An 18,035-nucleotide genomic window follows, 5' to 3' on the forward strand; every position below is an offset into this window, starting at 1 on the left:
TTCAGGTAACAGACTCCGCTAACCCAGAAATACCGGTAGTACCTCAGGATGCTTCAGGATGAGAACAGAAATCGTGTGGCGGCAGCGGGAGGCCCCATTATGCATGGAGGAGACATCAATGAATGAAAGAATAATGGACGTCTGTAAAAATTAACGGCAAGCGGTTCATCTGGTTTGCCTCCTTTTCAAAGTTAGGAAGAACTTCCTGACAGTAAGAGCTGTTCGGCAGTGAAATTTGCTGCCAAGGAGTGTGGTGGAGTCTCCTTCTTTGGAGGTCTTTAAGCAGAGGCTTGACAGCCATCTGTCAGGAATGCTTTGATGGTGTTTCCTGCTTGGCAGGGGGTTGGACTGGATGGCCCTTGTGGTCTCTTCCAACTCTATGATTCTATGATTCTAAAGTGTTAATACAAAAGGAGGATTCTGAACCGAGTCACTAATCTTATTTTCTCTTGATAAATGAGGCTCCTAAGCATGAAAGGGATGTGAAATAGTGAGGCTTATACATCTGTCACTGATTCCAGCTTCATCTGTTTGTTTAGCTATAGAAGAAAAAGAGATTGTAGGGTCTACCAGTTACAGGCTGATCTGAAAGAAAATCATAGGTGATTACGGATTTTTTCCAGTGAACAGCATAAGGTAAGTCACAATGCTGAGGCACTGATAAAATGGCCAATTACTATAACAAACCTCACATGCAAAATATGTCAGATTTGATTCCAAGCATCTCCTGTTCAAAAGATTATTTCGGGTAGCAGAGCTAGGAAAGACCTTGGGAGAACTGCAGCCAAATGGCTTCACCCATTATAAGGCAGATTCAGAAGTTCTATATTTCAGGTGATTCCACATTTTAATTTATCACTTGTAGTTCAGGAGTAGAGAATATTTTCTATTACTCCTGTGAAAATATGCTCAAATAGGTGTTCTAGCTTTTAAAAGAAGCCAAATATGCATACAATTGTGCCACAAATGATAGAATAAGTGTACGTTTTATTTCTGGAACCAGTTTTTTTAATTGAAAGGAAATCTACTAACATACATGAAGAAATACCAACTATTTACTAAAAAGTAGAGCATGAAACTCTTAATCTAAGGGTTGTGAGCTCGAGCTCCACATTGGGCAAGATTCCTGCATTGCAGGGGGTTGGACTAGATGACCCTCATGATCCCGTCCAGCTCTACCATTCTATGATTCTATGTATAACAGGAAAACTATCATTTGTTAGGGAATGAGGAAAAGGATGAAAATGTTTTTGCTTTTGAATAAATGAATTTGGTAAGCGTAATACCATATATTTAAATGAAAAACTTTTGTGATGTGAGGTTATTGTACATTTGCTCTGACTTCTGTTGTGAGTGAGAAGTTCAGGATTGCCACACTTGCCTGTGCTTGATTTTGTTGAGAAAATCACTCCTGGTATTTTGTAATCTGAATTTATTTACAAATATACAGGTTGAGTTTTGATAGAGGCACTCAGTTTAGAAACTGCAACAGAAAGCTCTACTACTTCATATTTGATCCCCAGAGAGAGGCAGACACCCCCACAAAATTGCTGCTAGCTTAGACTACAAAACTCAACTTTCCATTTTTGTCCTCCGAACTCAAACTTCTCTTTGTTCCTTTTCCACAAGATTAATAAATGCATTTGTTTTGTTTTGTTTTGTAGAGTGAAGACACCAGTAACATTATCTAAGTATTGTGCCCTACAAAGTGTACGATGCCACCACGGGACATTGTCATTGTAAATTGCTTATATATTCTGCTGATAACATACCTGCTCCTTTTTGCTATATTTGTTTGCCTCTTTGTTCTTATCTATGCATCCAACCTTCTCTTTGTCAGCAAGAACACTGACTGAAGAACCCCAAAATACAAATGCAAACCAAAATTTGATGAGTCATATTTGCCGACTTCCTTCCCACAGCATTGAAATGTATCTCTGAATCTTGTGCAACGCCATCATATAGCTTTGAGAGACTGTGACTTGGTGTATACATGGAGCAGAATGGGGTAATAAAGATGAAAATACTGATGCATACTGAAGGTAAAGGTAAAGGTAAAGGGACCCCTGACCATTAGGTCCAGTCATGACCGACTCTGGGGTTGCGCGCTCATCTCGCATTATTGGCCGAGGGAGCCGGTGTACAGCTTCCGGGTCATGTGGCCAGCATGACAAAGCTGCTTCTGGCAAACCAGAGCATCACACAGAAACGCCGTTTACCTTCCCACTGTTTACCTTCCCATTTATCTACCTGCACTTTGACGTGCTTTCGAACTGCTAGGTTGGCAGGAGCTGGGACTAAGCAACGGGAGCTCACCCCGTCGCAGGGATTCGAACCGCCGACCTTCTGATCAGCAAGCCCTAGGCTCTGTGGTTTAACCCACAGCGCCACCTGCATACTGAAGGTAGGAAATGTCATTTCTGAATGCTTCCCCACATAAAAAGCTCCCTGCAAACAAAACTTTTCACATCTCAAGAGACAAGTTCTAAGCAAGCCACCCCCCGCCCTTTCAGTTTCTTGGTTTCAGGGAGATATTTGGGTTCTTTGGTTGTTTTCCGTGTAGAGGAGCAGCATTCAGAACTGTGATTCCCACTTCACCTGCCATCTGAAGTGGTGCAGGACACTCCAAGAAAAATGCCCCCCCCCCGTTCCTCTGTATTTGTAGACCAGGCATGTCCACTTACTGCTCTGTTGGTGCAGATGAGGGAGACGCTCTCTACTAGCTACCTTGTCTCATTCCCCCAAATGGTATTCAAGCTGGGGGTAAGCTTATCAAGCATTTTTTTTGCTTTAGTAGAGGAACTGTTGATAGAAAAAAAGAAAATAATAACTCAAGTACCGTATGTCTTTTGGCTGTGGGTAAATTCTCCCCAAATTTAAGGGACAGAGACATATATAAAAGATGCAAGACTAGTGAAGACTGAATTGGGTTGGATTTCTGAGTAACTGCCAAAGTTCTCCCGCTGATGGTTAAATTCTCAGTGCTTCTCAGAACTCATTCATTTATTTTTAAATTCTACAAAATGACTCAAAAGTAAAAATGGTTCAAGAAGACACAAACACACAAAAACACATTCAACCCAAATAAGCAATAGGGCACAGTACTTCCCCAAGACATATATAAAATAGTATCTAAGTCAAACTGAGCATGACAGAGTTCGGTAAGTTTCCAGAAAGCTTATGGATGTTTATGCAGAAAATTCCATGTGAAAGTCTGAAAAGAGATCATGAAGACAAATTTTGGACAAACGTTTCCTAGTTGAGATGGATATTCTGGATAACATCTAATGTCAAGTGAGCTGACTTCTTCCTCTTCCTCTCCAACCCTGATGGACCCCTCTGTCCACATCTGCTCCAGAAGATCACCAAATCTCCAGAGCAGATTTTTGGGTTATTGGGGATGGAGGCAATAGGGAGAGGGAAAATCTGTTACACCCACTATGTGTTTCCTTCTAGTGGAGTTTTCTGGTCATTCAATGAATCTTTATGCACAGGGTTGGATGTCACAAATGAGATGGGAATGCCTATGTTCAAGTTTTCCTCCATAACATATTGCTTATCCACTCCTGCCAGTGGAAACCAGTGGTTTGGAATGGAGGTGGAGAAATGCACAAGTGATGGTGTCATTATATGGGGTAAGTGATACCATATGATACAGTGCAGAATGCAACATAGGAATATCTAGAAACATTCTTATACGGATATGTTTGTGCACAGAACAATTGTTATGCAATTCATTTTATTTACTGTTTCCAAAATTTTTGCTCAATTTGTATTTGATTTTATGAATTGTGCAGCATTAGATTGAATGAAACTGACACTGGAATCATTCGATGAAAGGTGGGGCTACAAAATTCTCCTATAAATTCTTCTAGTAGATAGATAGATAGATAGATAGATAGATAGATAGATAGATAGATAGACAGATACTTTATTGTCATTGTACATAGTACAATGAAATTGAATGTCATTTCATAAAAACAAAACAAAAGCATTATAGCAGTATCAACAACTTTTACTAAGAACTTCAAATGTTCTATTATAATGTCTATTACTTCACTGTACATTTTTTATTTCTGCATTAATATTTCCTTTTAGAATCCACCATCCTCTTGCTCATTATAAAGGTTTGGTTTCATAATATCCGTATGTCAGGTAAAAAACATATGAATGTTGTTTTCTTTATTACAGTTTTGAAGTTGAAACAAATACTTCTGCAAACATTTTGGATATATCCGACTTGATAATATTGATCCAAACATCACCGGCTAGTGGTGTTAAATTGTGTGTAATACTGGCCAGAAGGAAAATTTGAACACACCTCTTCATCAATATATGCTTGCCTGGAAATAAATATATTCAATTAATAAAAGTTCTCATAAAAATGTAAAGTTCATTCTTAATGTGTGCTGATTACACTTCAGATAACTGCTATGCAAAGTAAGAAGGTAAAGGGACCCCTGACCATTAGGTCCAGTCATGACCAATGCTGTAGCAGTACCTATTTATCTACTTGCACTTTGAGGTGCTTTCGAACTGCTAGGTTGGCAGGAGCTGGGACCGAGCAACGGGAGCTCTCACCCCGTCACGGGGATTCAAACTGCCGACCTCCAGATCAGCAATCCCTAGGCTCAGTGGTTTAACCCACAGCGCCACCCGCAAAGTAAAGTAGTCACCAAAAGCATCAATAGTATCATAGAATGATAACAGGTATTTAAGTCTGACATTTAAAAAAAACTTAGGAGGCTTATTTTTAAAGATTATGACAGATCAGTGAATGTAGAAAATAGCAAGTTCTCTGCAGAATTTCAGTAGGATGAGCATTTTGGACCAAGTGAGTGCAACCAGTTTGATCAAAACAGAATAACTCTGCCAAACTCTTGAAGATGCCTTGCACACTGTCAGATCATAACTCCACCGACCTCAGTGGTGTCTAGAACGACTGGCAGTCACTCTCCAGGAGACATACCCAACCCTACCTGAAGATGTTTGGGATTGAACCTAGGACCTTCTACAGGTGGACCTTTCCCCAGAAGGGCCTGTCTCCAGATCAGGGTTTTAAACTGGAAAGACTAGAAACCTGAGCTTAAAGAACAATGAGCAGAAGACACTACTCTATTGATCAGATAAAAACAAAAACCAGACTACTAGCCTTTATACCAGGCCTGATCAATGCCTGCTATTTTCTGGTGAGACTGAAGACGGTCATATGTATGCAGGATAGCTCACCAGACTAGGCTCCAGGCACATGAGCTATGGTGGTATAGACACTTCTTACCTTGTCTTCTGTTCCTGGGAGAGCTGTGCATTAAGATTATCTAATGTTCTCCGAAGCTCTCGATTCTGACGCTGTTGATGCCGTTCGAAAAGCACTTCAGCCCTAGCTTCCTGAATGCGCTTTCTGTCCCACTCCGCATTTCTTTGACGTTCTTCTTCATCCAACCTCTATATCAAAAAGGAAATGCTCGTTATTTCTTCATAGCCAGCAACAATTCACAAACACCCAAATCCTAACTAGGGCAATCCTCATACAACCGAACTGATGTACGTACAGTATGCATGTATGTACATGTGCAAATGGTGCTGTGCATGCCTTCTACCTGTGTGTTTAAACAAACCACGTGCCGGTGGCAGAGTTGGCATACCTAAGGCGGCGGCACAGGAGATTTCAAGCCCACAGCTCAGAACTTTGATCAAACTGCTTCCTCAGTCCTCATTGTAGGCAGGAAGTCTACCCACCCACCGAATGTGCTGGTCCCTCAGTCTTACTTATGCTGGATCTGATGTAGGTACGGGGCACGGCTGGTGAGTTTGCTTTCAACTATATGAAATCTACATATAGTTATGCTGAGAGTTGCAAGCTGCCTGCCTCTGGCATAAAGGCACAATTATACAGAGCCCAGAATGTGGAAATCCACGCAACTGACATTATCATATTTACATAAAACATTTGCCAAGTAGCATATGCCCCCATATAAACATATATACCCTAATATACTTCTTAATTATTTCTTCCTTCTGTAATTATCAAGGATTAGACATACTGCATGTTTGGTGGGAATGTGCAATGAAATAGGAGGCTTAGTTACAGTTAAGGACAAGTGTTAAAAAGACAGCTCTATTAGTTCCCGTAATTATTATCTTAGGATATTTGGAAGAGGTAGGATCAGTACAGTAACAGGAAAGAGAACTATGTTATTTATAAAACAGCTGTACATATTTTAATAGCACAATATAGGGGGAAAGGAAAGACACATTTATGGAATAGGAAATTAAGAGTTGGTCAAATTAAATGCATTAGCTTTCTGTCCATCTGGGCACAGTTTGGGCCTTCCCACCATCTTTGGTGACCGAGGCTAAGAGAATGCACTTTAATACAGAAAACCTATGGAGGTACAGGAGTTTGGGAATCTGTTTTCTGTGCCTTGCTGGATCAATGCAGCCAGGATGAGAGGTGTGGGCAGCCCTTTCCCTTCTCCTCCTTGGAACAATATACAGTGGTACCTCTACTTACGAATTTAATGCGTTCCGAACGGACATTTGGAAGTCGAAAAAAATTGTAAGTCGAATCCCATAGGAATGCATTGGGAGAAAAAATTCGTAAGTCGAAGCAATCCTATCTAAAAATTCGTAAGTAGAAAAAATCCTATCTAAACCGCATCCAAGATGGCGGACGGAGCTCCGTTCTTAAGTAGAAACATTCGTAAGTAGAGTTATTCGTAAGTAGAGGTACCACTGTATACAATTTCAAGTTTCCCACCCATTCACATCAATCATCTTCTCCAGTTTCAGGGCTTATAGAGTTCTTGGTGCTTTGGGGGAACATGTCAGAGGAACAAGGGGATTCAACGCCAAAGCTGTCTGTGGCACACCCAGTCTTCACATGCATTGACACAGACACAGACACACACATGTGTATCAGGGGCTCGCACAGTGATGTATATGAATCACTCTGCAGTACAAATTGCACACATTCCAAAGGCCTTTCAGCCAGACTCTGGCCAGCTACAGGACTGCAGCCTGAATTGGGCTGAGCTGATGAAGCATAATTTCATTTTTAAGGTTGTTAAGAAAATAATGCAGTCATCGGGTTGATGTGGATAGATTACCTGTATGTAATTGTTTTGTAGTTTTAATCATTATGGAGTAGTGTTCCCAAAATAATTGTGTGGTCAGGGTGGCAATTATGTTAAGTGTGAATTAGTTCTTACAATGAGTTCTGGAAGACTGGTGAAAAATAATTAAGTATTTGTGTTTTTTTAAACATCCTATTTCAAAAGAGGATTCATCAGTTTCTACTGCAGCACAACAGCAATATGAAAGTGAATACCAGCTTCTCCAGAACTTGTTGCAGCTGAACATCACGTATTTCTTTCAGCTGATCTTGGTTCATTCCTTTCCATCGGTTAGGAATCACTCGACCTTTACCAAAGGAACTGGCAGCTTGCTGTGGGTTTTCAGAGAGCAGGTCTCCTCTAAGCAGATTTGAAATCTCAGCCATGTTATCTTTGTCTTCTTGCTCCTTTTCAAGTTGTTTTCTTGATGCAACGTCAGCAGCCTTAAAAAAGACATTGTTGTAGGAAAAACTCAGAAAAACAGCAAACCCTTATTGGTTCTTCCAAAAGATTTACCTTGTTAAACCGGGCACAATTCTTAATGAGTACACAGTGGCATAGTAATGGGGGGGGCGTGCCGCCCCGGACGGCAGGCTGGGCGGGGGGCAGCAGGCTGGACAGGGGTGACCACCTCCGATGGCTGCCGCTGCAAGCGCCCCTCGCCGCCCATGTGGAGGCGAGGCCGGGGTGCGTTGCGGAAAGAGCTCCGGCGGCTTCCAAGCCTGGCTCCTCCACGGCATCTCCTCCCTGCCGGAGGAGCTGCCCTCCGCCAGCAGCACAGCCCTCGCCCGCCTCCATGATGGCCCTGAAGAAAGCCAGGCGGCGGGTGAGCAGGACCAGCCCCTGCAGAGCCTGCGCAAACTGGCTGTGAGGAGAACCATCTCGAGCACAGTAAGGATGGGCGGAGGGAGGGCCAAAGGGAAAGGGGGAGGCCTGCCGGACGCCGCCCGCCACTGCCTGCTGTGTCGCCGCGTCATATCCCTCCTGTGTGCACATGCGTTGTGCGTCATGACACATGTGTCACGACACGCGGCGCATGCGTGCGACGGACCGGCGGGGTGCCTTCGGGTTTGCCGTCCCGGGCGGCCAGGTGGCTAGCTACACTGCTGTGAGTACAGCATGATATTGTTATGTTATCTAATACACTTTACTACAATCCCTTCTCTTCAGCTCACAGGAGAATCAAGATAGAAAGATAAATAAGGAAGACCTAAGAATGGAAACATCAGCAACTGAATTAGACTAAATCAGGCACCCCCAAACTGCGGCCCTCCAGATGTTTTGGCCTACAACTCCCATGATCCCTAGCTAAGAGGACCAGTGGTCAGGGATGATGGGAATTGTAGTCCAAAACATCTGGAGGGCTGCAGTTTGGGGGGTGCCTGGACTAAATGAACTGAAGAAAAGGGAGCCAACATAGAACAGAGAAACACAAGAGGATGAGAATCAGAGGAAAGCATCCTGCAGCTGACTGGTCTTACTCAACTGGAAAAATGAATCTTGCTGTTTTATTGATTTCAATTATTGTGTTTCTGAAGTGCACTGTCAACTGCTTTCTAAAGTTGTGAAAAGTGGTATGCAAATACTATAAAGAAATAAGAAGAAAGAGGAACAAGATGGGAAAGCGGCTAATCAATAAGTAGGAATAAAGGAAGAGCACAAAGTAAAACTCTCAAAGATTAGAATGAGCCAAAACAGACAAGATTCACTAACTGATAAGTGACAAGAGTTAGCAGTAGTCTAACAAGTGGAATAACAGAAAGAGAAGAATCAAAACTCACCCACAGCTTAAAAACAAGATAGGAAAGAACCAGATGAAATAAATAAATAAGATGCAGGAGGGCCAACTAAAAGTTCAAGAGACTAAAGTTAAAAAAAAATTAAAATCTGCTCATAATTCACTAAACCCCACTTTATTTTGGAGGGAACATCCTAAGCTGAGCCAGAATAAACCAATGATTTAAACGTCAAAAGGTCAAGCAAACCAAATGTCAGATATCACTGTTGTTGGTTCCTTCTCTTACTGGAATCATTCATCATAAAATACGAGCCAATTCTTAAGTCATGCAGGATTCACTTGGAATGGGAGTTTTCCCACAGGCCTGCGGAGGACTTGTCCCTACCCCTTAGAAGTCCTGAGTTTTATTCCAGGAACAAAAGGATGACCACTTCCAAGGGTGGGGGGGGGGAGGAAAAAAGACAGTGAGTTGTACATTTGAAGGAAATCTTTTTGCGGAAACTGAACAACTAGTTATAATGGGGTTGTTTGGTCCTGAAATGGCCCTAAAAACATTCCATAAGAATAGACTATTCCATCGGAAATGTTGGATGGCCATTTGTCTTGGATGCTTTAGTTGAGATTCCTGCATTGCACAGGGTTGGACGATGACCGTTGGGTCTCTTCCAACTATACAATTCTATGAAACTGTTTTTATATATGTTTTATTGTTAAATTGCTTTGAGATGTTTTATGGGAACAGATTCATAAATAAAATAAAGTATGTCTCTAGAGGATGTCTAAATATTCTGAAATGTTTTTTCAGTGTCTTACTTGTTACACTATATTACACTGAACTTGGAAAATAATAGTTGATCTTGTTTTTCCTTTTAATACTGATTTACCAGAGCTTTGTTAAATTCTGTAGTAGTGATGCAAATGGCCCGTCTTGTTTCTTCATCTATTCTTTGAAGGTTCAGAGCCTTTTGATCAAGTTCCATTCTGTGTTGGTCATGGAGATCATCTAAATTAGTGAAACAGAATTGGACACATGTACCGTAAATCAGTATAACTGGGGTGGGGTGGGGAGGAACCTATTGCCGCATTCTGTTGCTTCTGCCTGTTCCTTGGACTCAAGTTTCCATGTCCACCTTACACAACCCAATTCATTTGCCCTGCTCTCCTGACAAACCAGTAACTTCTCTAATCCCTAGATCCGGCTTTCTCCCTCCAATTAATACGCATCACATGCATATGACTGTGCAATCCAATGAATGTCTACTCTTAGGTAAATCCCACTCATTTCAATGGGACTTATACCCAGTAATTAGGTACTGAACTGCTTCACTGCTCCAGACTGTGGATTAGGGCTGACAAAACTGAAATGTATTCCAAGCCCAAAAACAAACAAAAAGGCAACAACACTAGTATGTCAGGGAGAAGTGTTCTAATAAAAATATGTAGGAATTCTTTTGTCTGGCGTGCAGCTGAATAACTTGACAACTGTTTGGCCAACTACCTGAGATATAACTTTCAAAACAAATTCAAAAATCTAGGTTAATTTATTACCTGCATATTTTTTAGCTGCCAGTGCGTTCTCCCAATCTTTTTGTTGTTGCAAAAGCCATTCCCTTGTTTGTTCCTTCTGGAATTTCCACCTATTCTCACTGTTCAAATCTTCTCCCATAAACTTCTGCAGGCCAGATATGGTACATCGAGGGTCACTGTCTGCGAGACGGGCTGGAGTATCTTTCTTTAGGGCTTGCGGGTCCGACAAATCAAATTCACGCCGTGTTTCTGGCCGCTGATAATTTTGGCGAAATTCATTGACGGCTTTGTTTAGAATTTGAGAGTCTCTTTTCTGTCGTTCGTCTAAGATGCAGAGGATTTTGTCATTTTGTTTCATTTCAGCAGCTGGATTAAAAAAGAAAAAGAAAAAAGTCTCATTCACAACCCAGATGAAACATATACTCTTTTTAACTATCCTATATAATAATGTCCATGTTGTCCCTGCGTCCAGATGTCCCGTGTGTCCCTGGGTCACTGCGCATGTGCCCCAGGGATACAGGGATTGGACAGCAGAGACTGCGCGCGCGCACTCTCCCCCCACTCTGCCTCCTCCAACCGCCGCTCCCGCCGGGGTGGAGGCCGGCGAAGGCCTCCTCACAACCCTCCCTGGCCGTGAGGAGCGGCGGTTGGAGGAGGCGGGGGGGGGGGGAGAGTGCGCGCGTCCTTCCTGTCGGCGGCTGGGGGAGAGGAAGGAAGGAGGAGAAAGCGCCGCTTTCTCCTCCTCCGTTCCTGTCCCCCTGCCGCCGACAGCAAGGACGGGTCCCAGGGTTCGGAGAAGCGCTGCGCAAGCGCTTCTCCGAACCCTGGGATGTCTGCTTCCTGTCGGCGGCTGCGGGAGAGGAACGGAGAAGGAGAAAGCAGCGCTTTCTCCTCCTCCGTTCCTGTCCCCCTGCCGCCGACAGCAATGACAGGTCCCAGGGTTCGGAGAAGCGCTGCGCAAGCGCTTCTCCGAACCCTGGGATGTCTGCTTCCTGTCGGCGGCTGCGGGAGAGGAACGGAGAAGGAGAAAGCAGCGCTTTCTCCTCCTCCGTTCCTGTCCCCCTGCCGCCGACAGCAAGGACGGGTCCCAGGGTTCGGAGAAGCGCTGCGCAAGCGCTTCTCCGAACCCTGGGATGTCTGCTTCCTGTCGGCGGCTGCGGGAGAGGAACGGAGAAGGAGAAAGCAGCGCTTTCTCCTCCTCCGTTCCTGTCCCCCTGCCGCCGACAGCAAGGACGGGTCCCAGGGTTCGGAGAAGCGCTGCGCAAGCGCTTCTCCGAACCCTGGGATGTCTGCTTCCTGTCGGCGGCTGCGGGAGAGGAACGGAGAAGGAGAAAGCAGCGCTTTCTCCTCCTCCGTTCCTGTCCCCCTGCCGCCGACAGCAAGGACGGGTCCCAGGGTTCGGAGAAGCGCTGCGCAAGCGCTTCTCCGAACCCTGGGATATCTGCTTCCTGTCGGCGGCTGCGGGAGAGGAACGGAGAAGTAAAAACCAGCGCTTTCTCCTCCTCCGTTCCTGTCCCCCTGCCGCCGACAGCAAGGACAGGTCCCAGGGTTCGGAGAAGCGCTGCGCAAGCGCTTCTCCGAACCCCAGGATTCTAGCGCCCGTTATTGAACGGGCTGAAAACCACTAGTTTATCAATAAAAGAATTACAAATTTATTGACCAGCATCCAAAGACTTGCATGGGCACATTTCTGATGGTTCCATGGTTCCTAACACCAGCTGTTAGGAAGGTGAGACAGCCTGCTTCAGACAGTCAATTTCAGACTGCAAATGCTCTTAACATTTTTACCACCATGCAGATAAGTGAGAAATGCCTTTTGGCACCAAATGTCTTTGAGCTGCCCCCAATTTTTTTCTTTGTTAAATATATGTCTCACCCTCCTCCCAAAGGAGCCAGGGTGCCTGTTGTATGCATGCAGCATGGCTTCCAGCTACCATTCTTCACACTTCTGTACCATAGGCTGCTGCTCTGAAGCACACACACACACACACACACACCAGTTGTGGGAGCTTCTTTTTCAGTGACACTAAAGAAGCCTCAGAATCCTCAGTATTTTTGAGTTCCCCATGTGGTCATTTGGACCATTCCTTATTTTAAAAATGCTAAAGAGCCATTCTTTTTATTGAACCAACTTGTTTTGGTATAGAAATATGCAAATGTTTGAGCAACAGAGAAAAGTGGCAGCATGAAAAGAGTAAGGATGCAATTCTAATCATGTCTACTCAGGTAAGTGGAGTTATCAGGTAATCTGCCATCTTTCTACTCCCAAATGCCTTGCTGCCTTGGCTGATTTTCAACTTGTGAGGTTCCAAATGCACACATGGATATGTAAATACCGGTACCTGGTCCACAAGAGGGGGGTGGGGGTGGGGCCCAGGTAGGATTGGGGAAACAGCAGACTAAGTATCCCTTCTGAGGCTCCTCTCCTTTTCTTTTTCAAATGGTCACTAGAGTTCTATTACACATATTTGTAGTATTTTGAGTTAGAATCATAGAGTTGGAAGAGACCACAAGGGCCATCCAGTCCAACCCCCTGCCAAGCAGGAAACACCATCAAAGCATTCTTGACCTCTGCTTAAAGACCTCCAAAGAAGGAGACTCCACCACACTCCTTGGTAGCAAATTCCACTGCCGAACAGCTCTTACTGTCAGGAAGTTCTTCCTGATGTTTAGGTGGAATCTTCTTTCTTGTAGTTTGAATCCATTGCTCCGTGTCTGCTTCTCTGGAGCAGCAGAAAACAATCTTTCTCCCTCCTCCATATGACATCCTTTCATATATTTGAACATGGCTATCATATCACCCCTTAACCTTCTCTTCTCCGGGCTAAACATACCCAGCTCCCTAAGCCGTTCCCCCGAGTTGGGGGGAATCTTCTAATCCCTGGACCCAGCAAATGTTTAAATATAACAATTTATAGGCACTGTAACAGAAATATAGTGTCCAGATCAAGGAAAGTCATAATACAGCCCTATTCTGCCTTGGTCAGACCACACCTGGAATATTGTGTCCAGTTCTGGGAACCACAATTTAAGAAGGATGTTGACAAGCTGGAACGTGTGCAGAGGAGGGTGACCAAGTTGATCAAGGAACTGGAAACCAAGTCTTATGAAGAATAGTTGAATGTATGTTTAGCCTGGAAAAGATGAGATATGCTAGCCATCCTCAAATATCTCAAGGGCTTTCACATGGAAGAGGGAACAAGCTTGTTTTCTCCTGCTCCGGAGGGTAGGACTCAAACCAATGGCTTCAAGTTACAAGAAAGGAGATTGTGACTAAACATCAGGAAGAAAACCTTTCTGACAGTAAGAGCTGTTCAACAGTGGAACGGACTCCCTCAGAAGGTGGTGGACTCTCCTTCATTGGTGGTTTTGAAGCAGAGGTTGGGTGGCCATCTGTTGCAGATACTTTAGCTGAGATTCCTGCATTGCAGGGGGTTGGACTAGATGACCTTAGGGTAACTTTCAACTTTACAATTCTATTATTCTATGATAAGCAATGATTCAAATTCCTGGTGAAGTGATAGCCTAGGCCATAAGGTGAACAAACAAAGTGGATCTGTGCCAGATAACAAATGGGTGGGCCACCATCCCTAAACTGGCTGTTAGTTAGAAAGACTAATGGCCAGATGGAAGTGATCTGAGCCAGAAGCTGGAAGTGGGAAGCAACAGGCTCGGAAACCAGAGAGTCAGAGTGGTGTTTCTGTTTGAATCCAAGGCTGCAGCTACGAGGTGTCAATGCTGTGAGGCCCTCAATCGTAGGCTCAGGTTGTATATATGTGGAAAGAAACCATATATCGTAAAGACACCTCAGCCTTGTCCAAAGGAAACACCGCCCCTGCACCACTCGGATATTGCGGTGGCATGCAACAGTAAGCAGGATCTAGTTTGCATTGGTGCTATATTGAGTATATCTCTACTACAAATTTATAACAGATTTACGCCACTGTAATTTCGATGGTTTCCCAAAGAATCATGGAATGGGAGTTTGGTGAGTATTGTCAATAAGAACTCACACAACTACAGTTCCCATAATTCCCTGGGGAAAGAAATAACAATTAGACTTGTTTAAGTTTGCGGTGAACATATGTCTTTCTGTTGCAACTCCTACTGGCTGGAAACTAGGTGTGTTTGAATCCGAAGAGGAGTACCTCCAGATTCCAGCACACCTAGTTTCCAGCCAGTAGGAGTTGCAACAGAAAGACTTATGCACCTCTTCCGTGTACCTGGGGTTAAGTCCCACTTAATGGCACTTGCTTCCAAGTAGACATAGAACCATAGAATTGTAGAGTTGGAAGGGACACCAAGGGTCATCATCTAGTGCAACCCCATCCAATGCATGAATCCTGCCCACAGCTAGCCCTGGGGGGAGGTGTATAGGATTTTGCTGTTAATCTTATATAATGTTGGCAATTCATGAATTCCATCTTCACAGCAGAAGATTCATAGAAAATGTAAGGTGTTATTTAAGAAGAAAATAGTAAGAGAACAAATTTTGATAGTTGTTTGATAAATTACTGTTTTAAAACTATTAACAAATATACCAATGGTGTCCTCATATGCCCTCTGAGTTGCTTCTCGGATCTTTCTGTCCTTGATTTGAGCGTCCAAAGCTTCTGTGTCAACCTGTAGTTAAAAAACCCCACCACAAAACTGTTTGAAATGTATAAATTATAAAGAAATTACTGTATTACCAAAACTATGCAGGGCTAACTTCAACATAGAAACTGCTATTCAAGATGCAGCATTTAGAAATGAACCAGTGATCAGATTATCCATGAACTGCTCCAAGTCTAATCCTTTCCTAGTATAGGATGTCATTATAAGTTCTCTATACAGGAGTAAAAAGGGTATTAACATATTTTGCAAACTCAAGACACTAGCTGGAAAATGAAGACTTGTGTTCATCTATTATGTGTCCAACATATTTGCTTTAAGCACACATTCTGGAAAACAAGGGGTTAGGGTTAGGGGCAGATTCAGGTACATTTCCAGTGAGAACCAGTGTGTCACAGAATGCTGGAATGGGATGAGGGAGACCTGTGCTCAAATCCCCTACTGAGTGGCTTGGGTTCATACAGAGAGTACAACTGTCTTCACTGTGAGCACCCTACATCAGCGTTTCTCAACCGCTGTTCCGCGGCACACTAGTGTGCCGCGAGACGCTGGCTGGTGTGCCACGACGTGCGGCGACGAGAAGGGCGATTTGCATTGTCACGTGCCTGGCGGCCGCCAATACACAACTCTGACCTACCGGAAAGGAAGCCGGCCGGGTCACGACGCGGGGCGAGCGCAGCTCTCAACAGCCACCACCACGGGAGAGTGGTTTTAGACAAACTTAAAGAAGCTGGCTGGATGAGCTCAACCTGAAACTTGCTGAGCAAGGGATTGTGCTGGCAGAGAAATCAGCGGCTTGTGAAACCTTATTACAGGAGATTGCAACCAACACAGCAATTGGCAAGTGTTTCATAATTATATAGTCAATATAGGGCGGCACAGAGTTAAATTTTTAAACTTTTTTAATGGTGGTGTGCCTCGTGATTTTTTTCATGGAACAAGTGTGCCTTGGCCCAAAAAAGGTTGAGAAACACTGCCCTACATAACAAACAAACAATACAATATAGTGGTGCCTCGGATTACAGACGCTTCAGGTTACAAACGCTTCAGGTTTAGGTTACAAACTCTGCTAACCCAAAAATAGTACCTCAGGTTAAGAACTTTGCTTCAGTATGAGAACAGAAATCGTGCTCCGGCGGTGTGGCGGCAGCAGGAGGCCCCATTAGCTAAAGTGGTGCTTCAAGTTAAGAACAGTTTCAGGTTAAGAACGGACCTCCGGAATGAATTAAGTTTTTAACCAGAGATACCACTGTATATTAGTAAGAGATTCCTGTCCTTAAACACATTATTTACTTGCCTTTAGGAGCGTCTATCAAAGAATTGCTCTCAAATGTCTAAACATGACTCTACTAACACTTGGCATACTTGCTGTGGGAACTACAGTATTACTCCGTTATCAGAATAATTACAGCTAGTGATAAAGCATGGCATTTTTTTAAATCATGAAGTTCACTGAGAGGACTTTTGTCTAATCACCATCGCTCAGGTAGTGACCAAGCTTTTGTAAATTCAATGTCTTCAATGCATTTGTAGATATCATAAATGAGCAGTAATTAACAAAAGATTACATAAATAAAGGTAAATATAAATAAAACTGGGAGAGATAAATAGCAGTCTTAGTAGTAGTTGGTACTATGAGTTATACAATTTCAGAAAGAAAATAGCCTAATAATTCAAGGAATGGCTATGTTTATAAATTATTTTCCAAAGTGTTTTCCAAATATTTCTGTGGTTTATTCATAATATTTGCAATAGGGAGTTTGCAAGAAAAGTTGCAAGTCATCTGAAAAAGTTTTATGCTGCTCATTGGGACATTGCGGTACCGTTTATTTGATGATTGTATTGATCAGGCTACAAGAACCAACATGCTCAGTAAAATCAATTTTGACATTCCAATTTCAGAAATTTAAATCAACACTTTGGTCTACCGTAAAGCAGGGGTAGGCAAACTAAGGCCCAATCGCCTTCTGTGGACGGTCCAGGAATCAGCGTGTTTTTACATGAGTAGAATGTGTCCTTTTGTTTAAATTGCAACTCTGGGTTATTTGTGGGGCCTGCCTGGTGTTTTTACATGAGTAGAATGTGTGTTTTTATTTAAAATGCATCTCCGGGTTATTTGTGGGGCATAGAAATTTGTTCTTTCTCCCCCTTCAAAATATAGTCGACTCAGCCCACCATATGGTCTGAGGGAAGGTAGACCGGCCCATGGCTGAAAAAGGTTGCTGACCCCTGCTCTAAAGGTCCTAAAAGGAAGCATTGCCCCTTTCCAGGATACAGGTAGGTAGCCGTGTTGGTCTGGATCAAAGTAAAATAAAAAAATTTCCTTCAGTAGCACCTTAAAGACCAACTAAGTTTTTATTTTGGTATGAGCTTTCGTGTGCATGCACACTTCTTCAGATACCCTTTCCAGGAGTCACTCTGCCCATTGTTAGAGGCACTCTACCTACAGTACCAGAATTATTATTATTATTATTTATTCCCCCACAAACTCCACATCCCTCTCCTGCACGCTTACCCCGATGGTCCTGACCCTGGCGTCGAACACCCGGCTTTGCCTCTGCAGCTCCCTGTAGCGCCTTCGCTGGAGGGCAGCATCCTCGGCGAGGTCTCCGCGTTGGTCCAGTTTATGCATGGCGGATGGCTGGGAGCAAGTTGCTCTCTCGGGGGGGGGGGGCGTCTAAAAACCTGCAAATGGCAAAGCAACTATTTCCACTTACAGTATATGTTTGTGCGCGTGAATGTTTGTGCGTGTGTATAATAAATAATATATATACAAAAAATAAATAATTGTTATATATTTATTTATAATCCTTCTTTCCTCCTGACAGATAAAATAGCAAAAGTTAAAAACATAGGGGGTGGGAAACACTCGTTAAAAAGTATTAAACATTAATCGAATTAAAGCTATCTATATCTATAGCTTCCCCCCACCTAGCCTTCTCTCCTCCTCTTCCTCCTCGGGATGCTAAGGAGGATGTCAACAACGCGCGGTTGCCAAGGGAAACAGGCCGCGCCCCCCAGCCTGGTTCTCTTCCGCTCCA

The 18,035-nt window shown here is 43.5% G+C and overlaps 1 protein-coding gene across 2 annotated transcripts; it reads right to left on the minus strand.

Moving 5' to 3' along the window:
- Positions 1 to 614: 614 nt before the first annotated feature.
- RIBC2 (RIB43A domain with coiled-coils 2) lies at positions 615 to 17,948 on the minus strand. Of its 2 annotated transcripts, XM_060275163.1 has the most exons (7): positions 17,510 to 17,948; positions 14,922 to 15,003; positions 10,402 to 10,746; positions 9,738 to 9,856; positions 7,331 to 7,558; positions 5,279 to 5,445; positions 616 to 4,343 (listed from the first exon to the last, which is right to left on the minus strand). In XM_060275163.1, the coding sequence occupies exons 1-7, from the start codon at positions 17,624 to 17,626 to the stop codon at positions 4,262 to 4,264; spliced, it is 1,140 nt and encodes a 379-aa protein (XP_060131146.1). In that variant the 5' UTR covers positions 17,627 to 17,948; the 3' UTR covers positions 616 to 4,261. The 2 variants fall into 2 exon arrangements, with proteins under 2 accessions (XP_060131147.1, XP_060131146.1); XM_060275164.1 differs by lacking the exon at positions 14,922 to 15,003 and having other exon boundaries at positions 615 to 4,343; positions 17,510 to 17,566.
- Between the last annotated feature and the right edge of the window lie 87 nt (positions 17,949 to 18,035).

Source organism: Zootoca vivipara, chromosome 5 (genome assembly GCF_963506605.1).
Source record: "Zootoca vivipara chromosome 5, rZooViv1.1, whole genome shotgun sequence".
NCBI classification, from domain to species: Eukaryota; Metazoa; Chordata; class Lepidosauria; order Squamata; family Lacertidae; genus Zootoca; species Zootoca vivipara.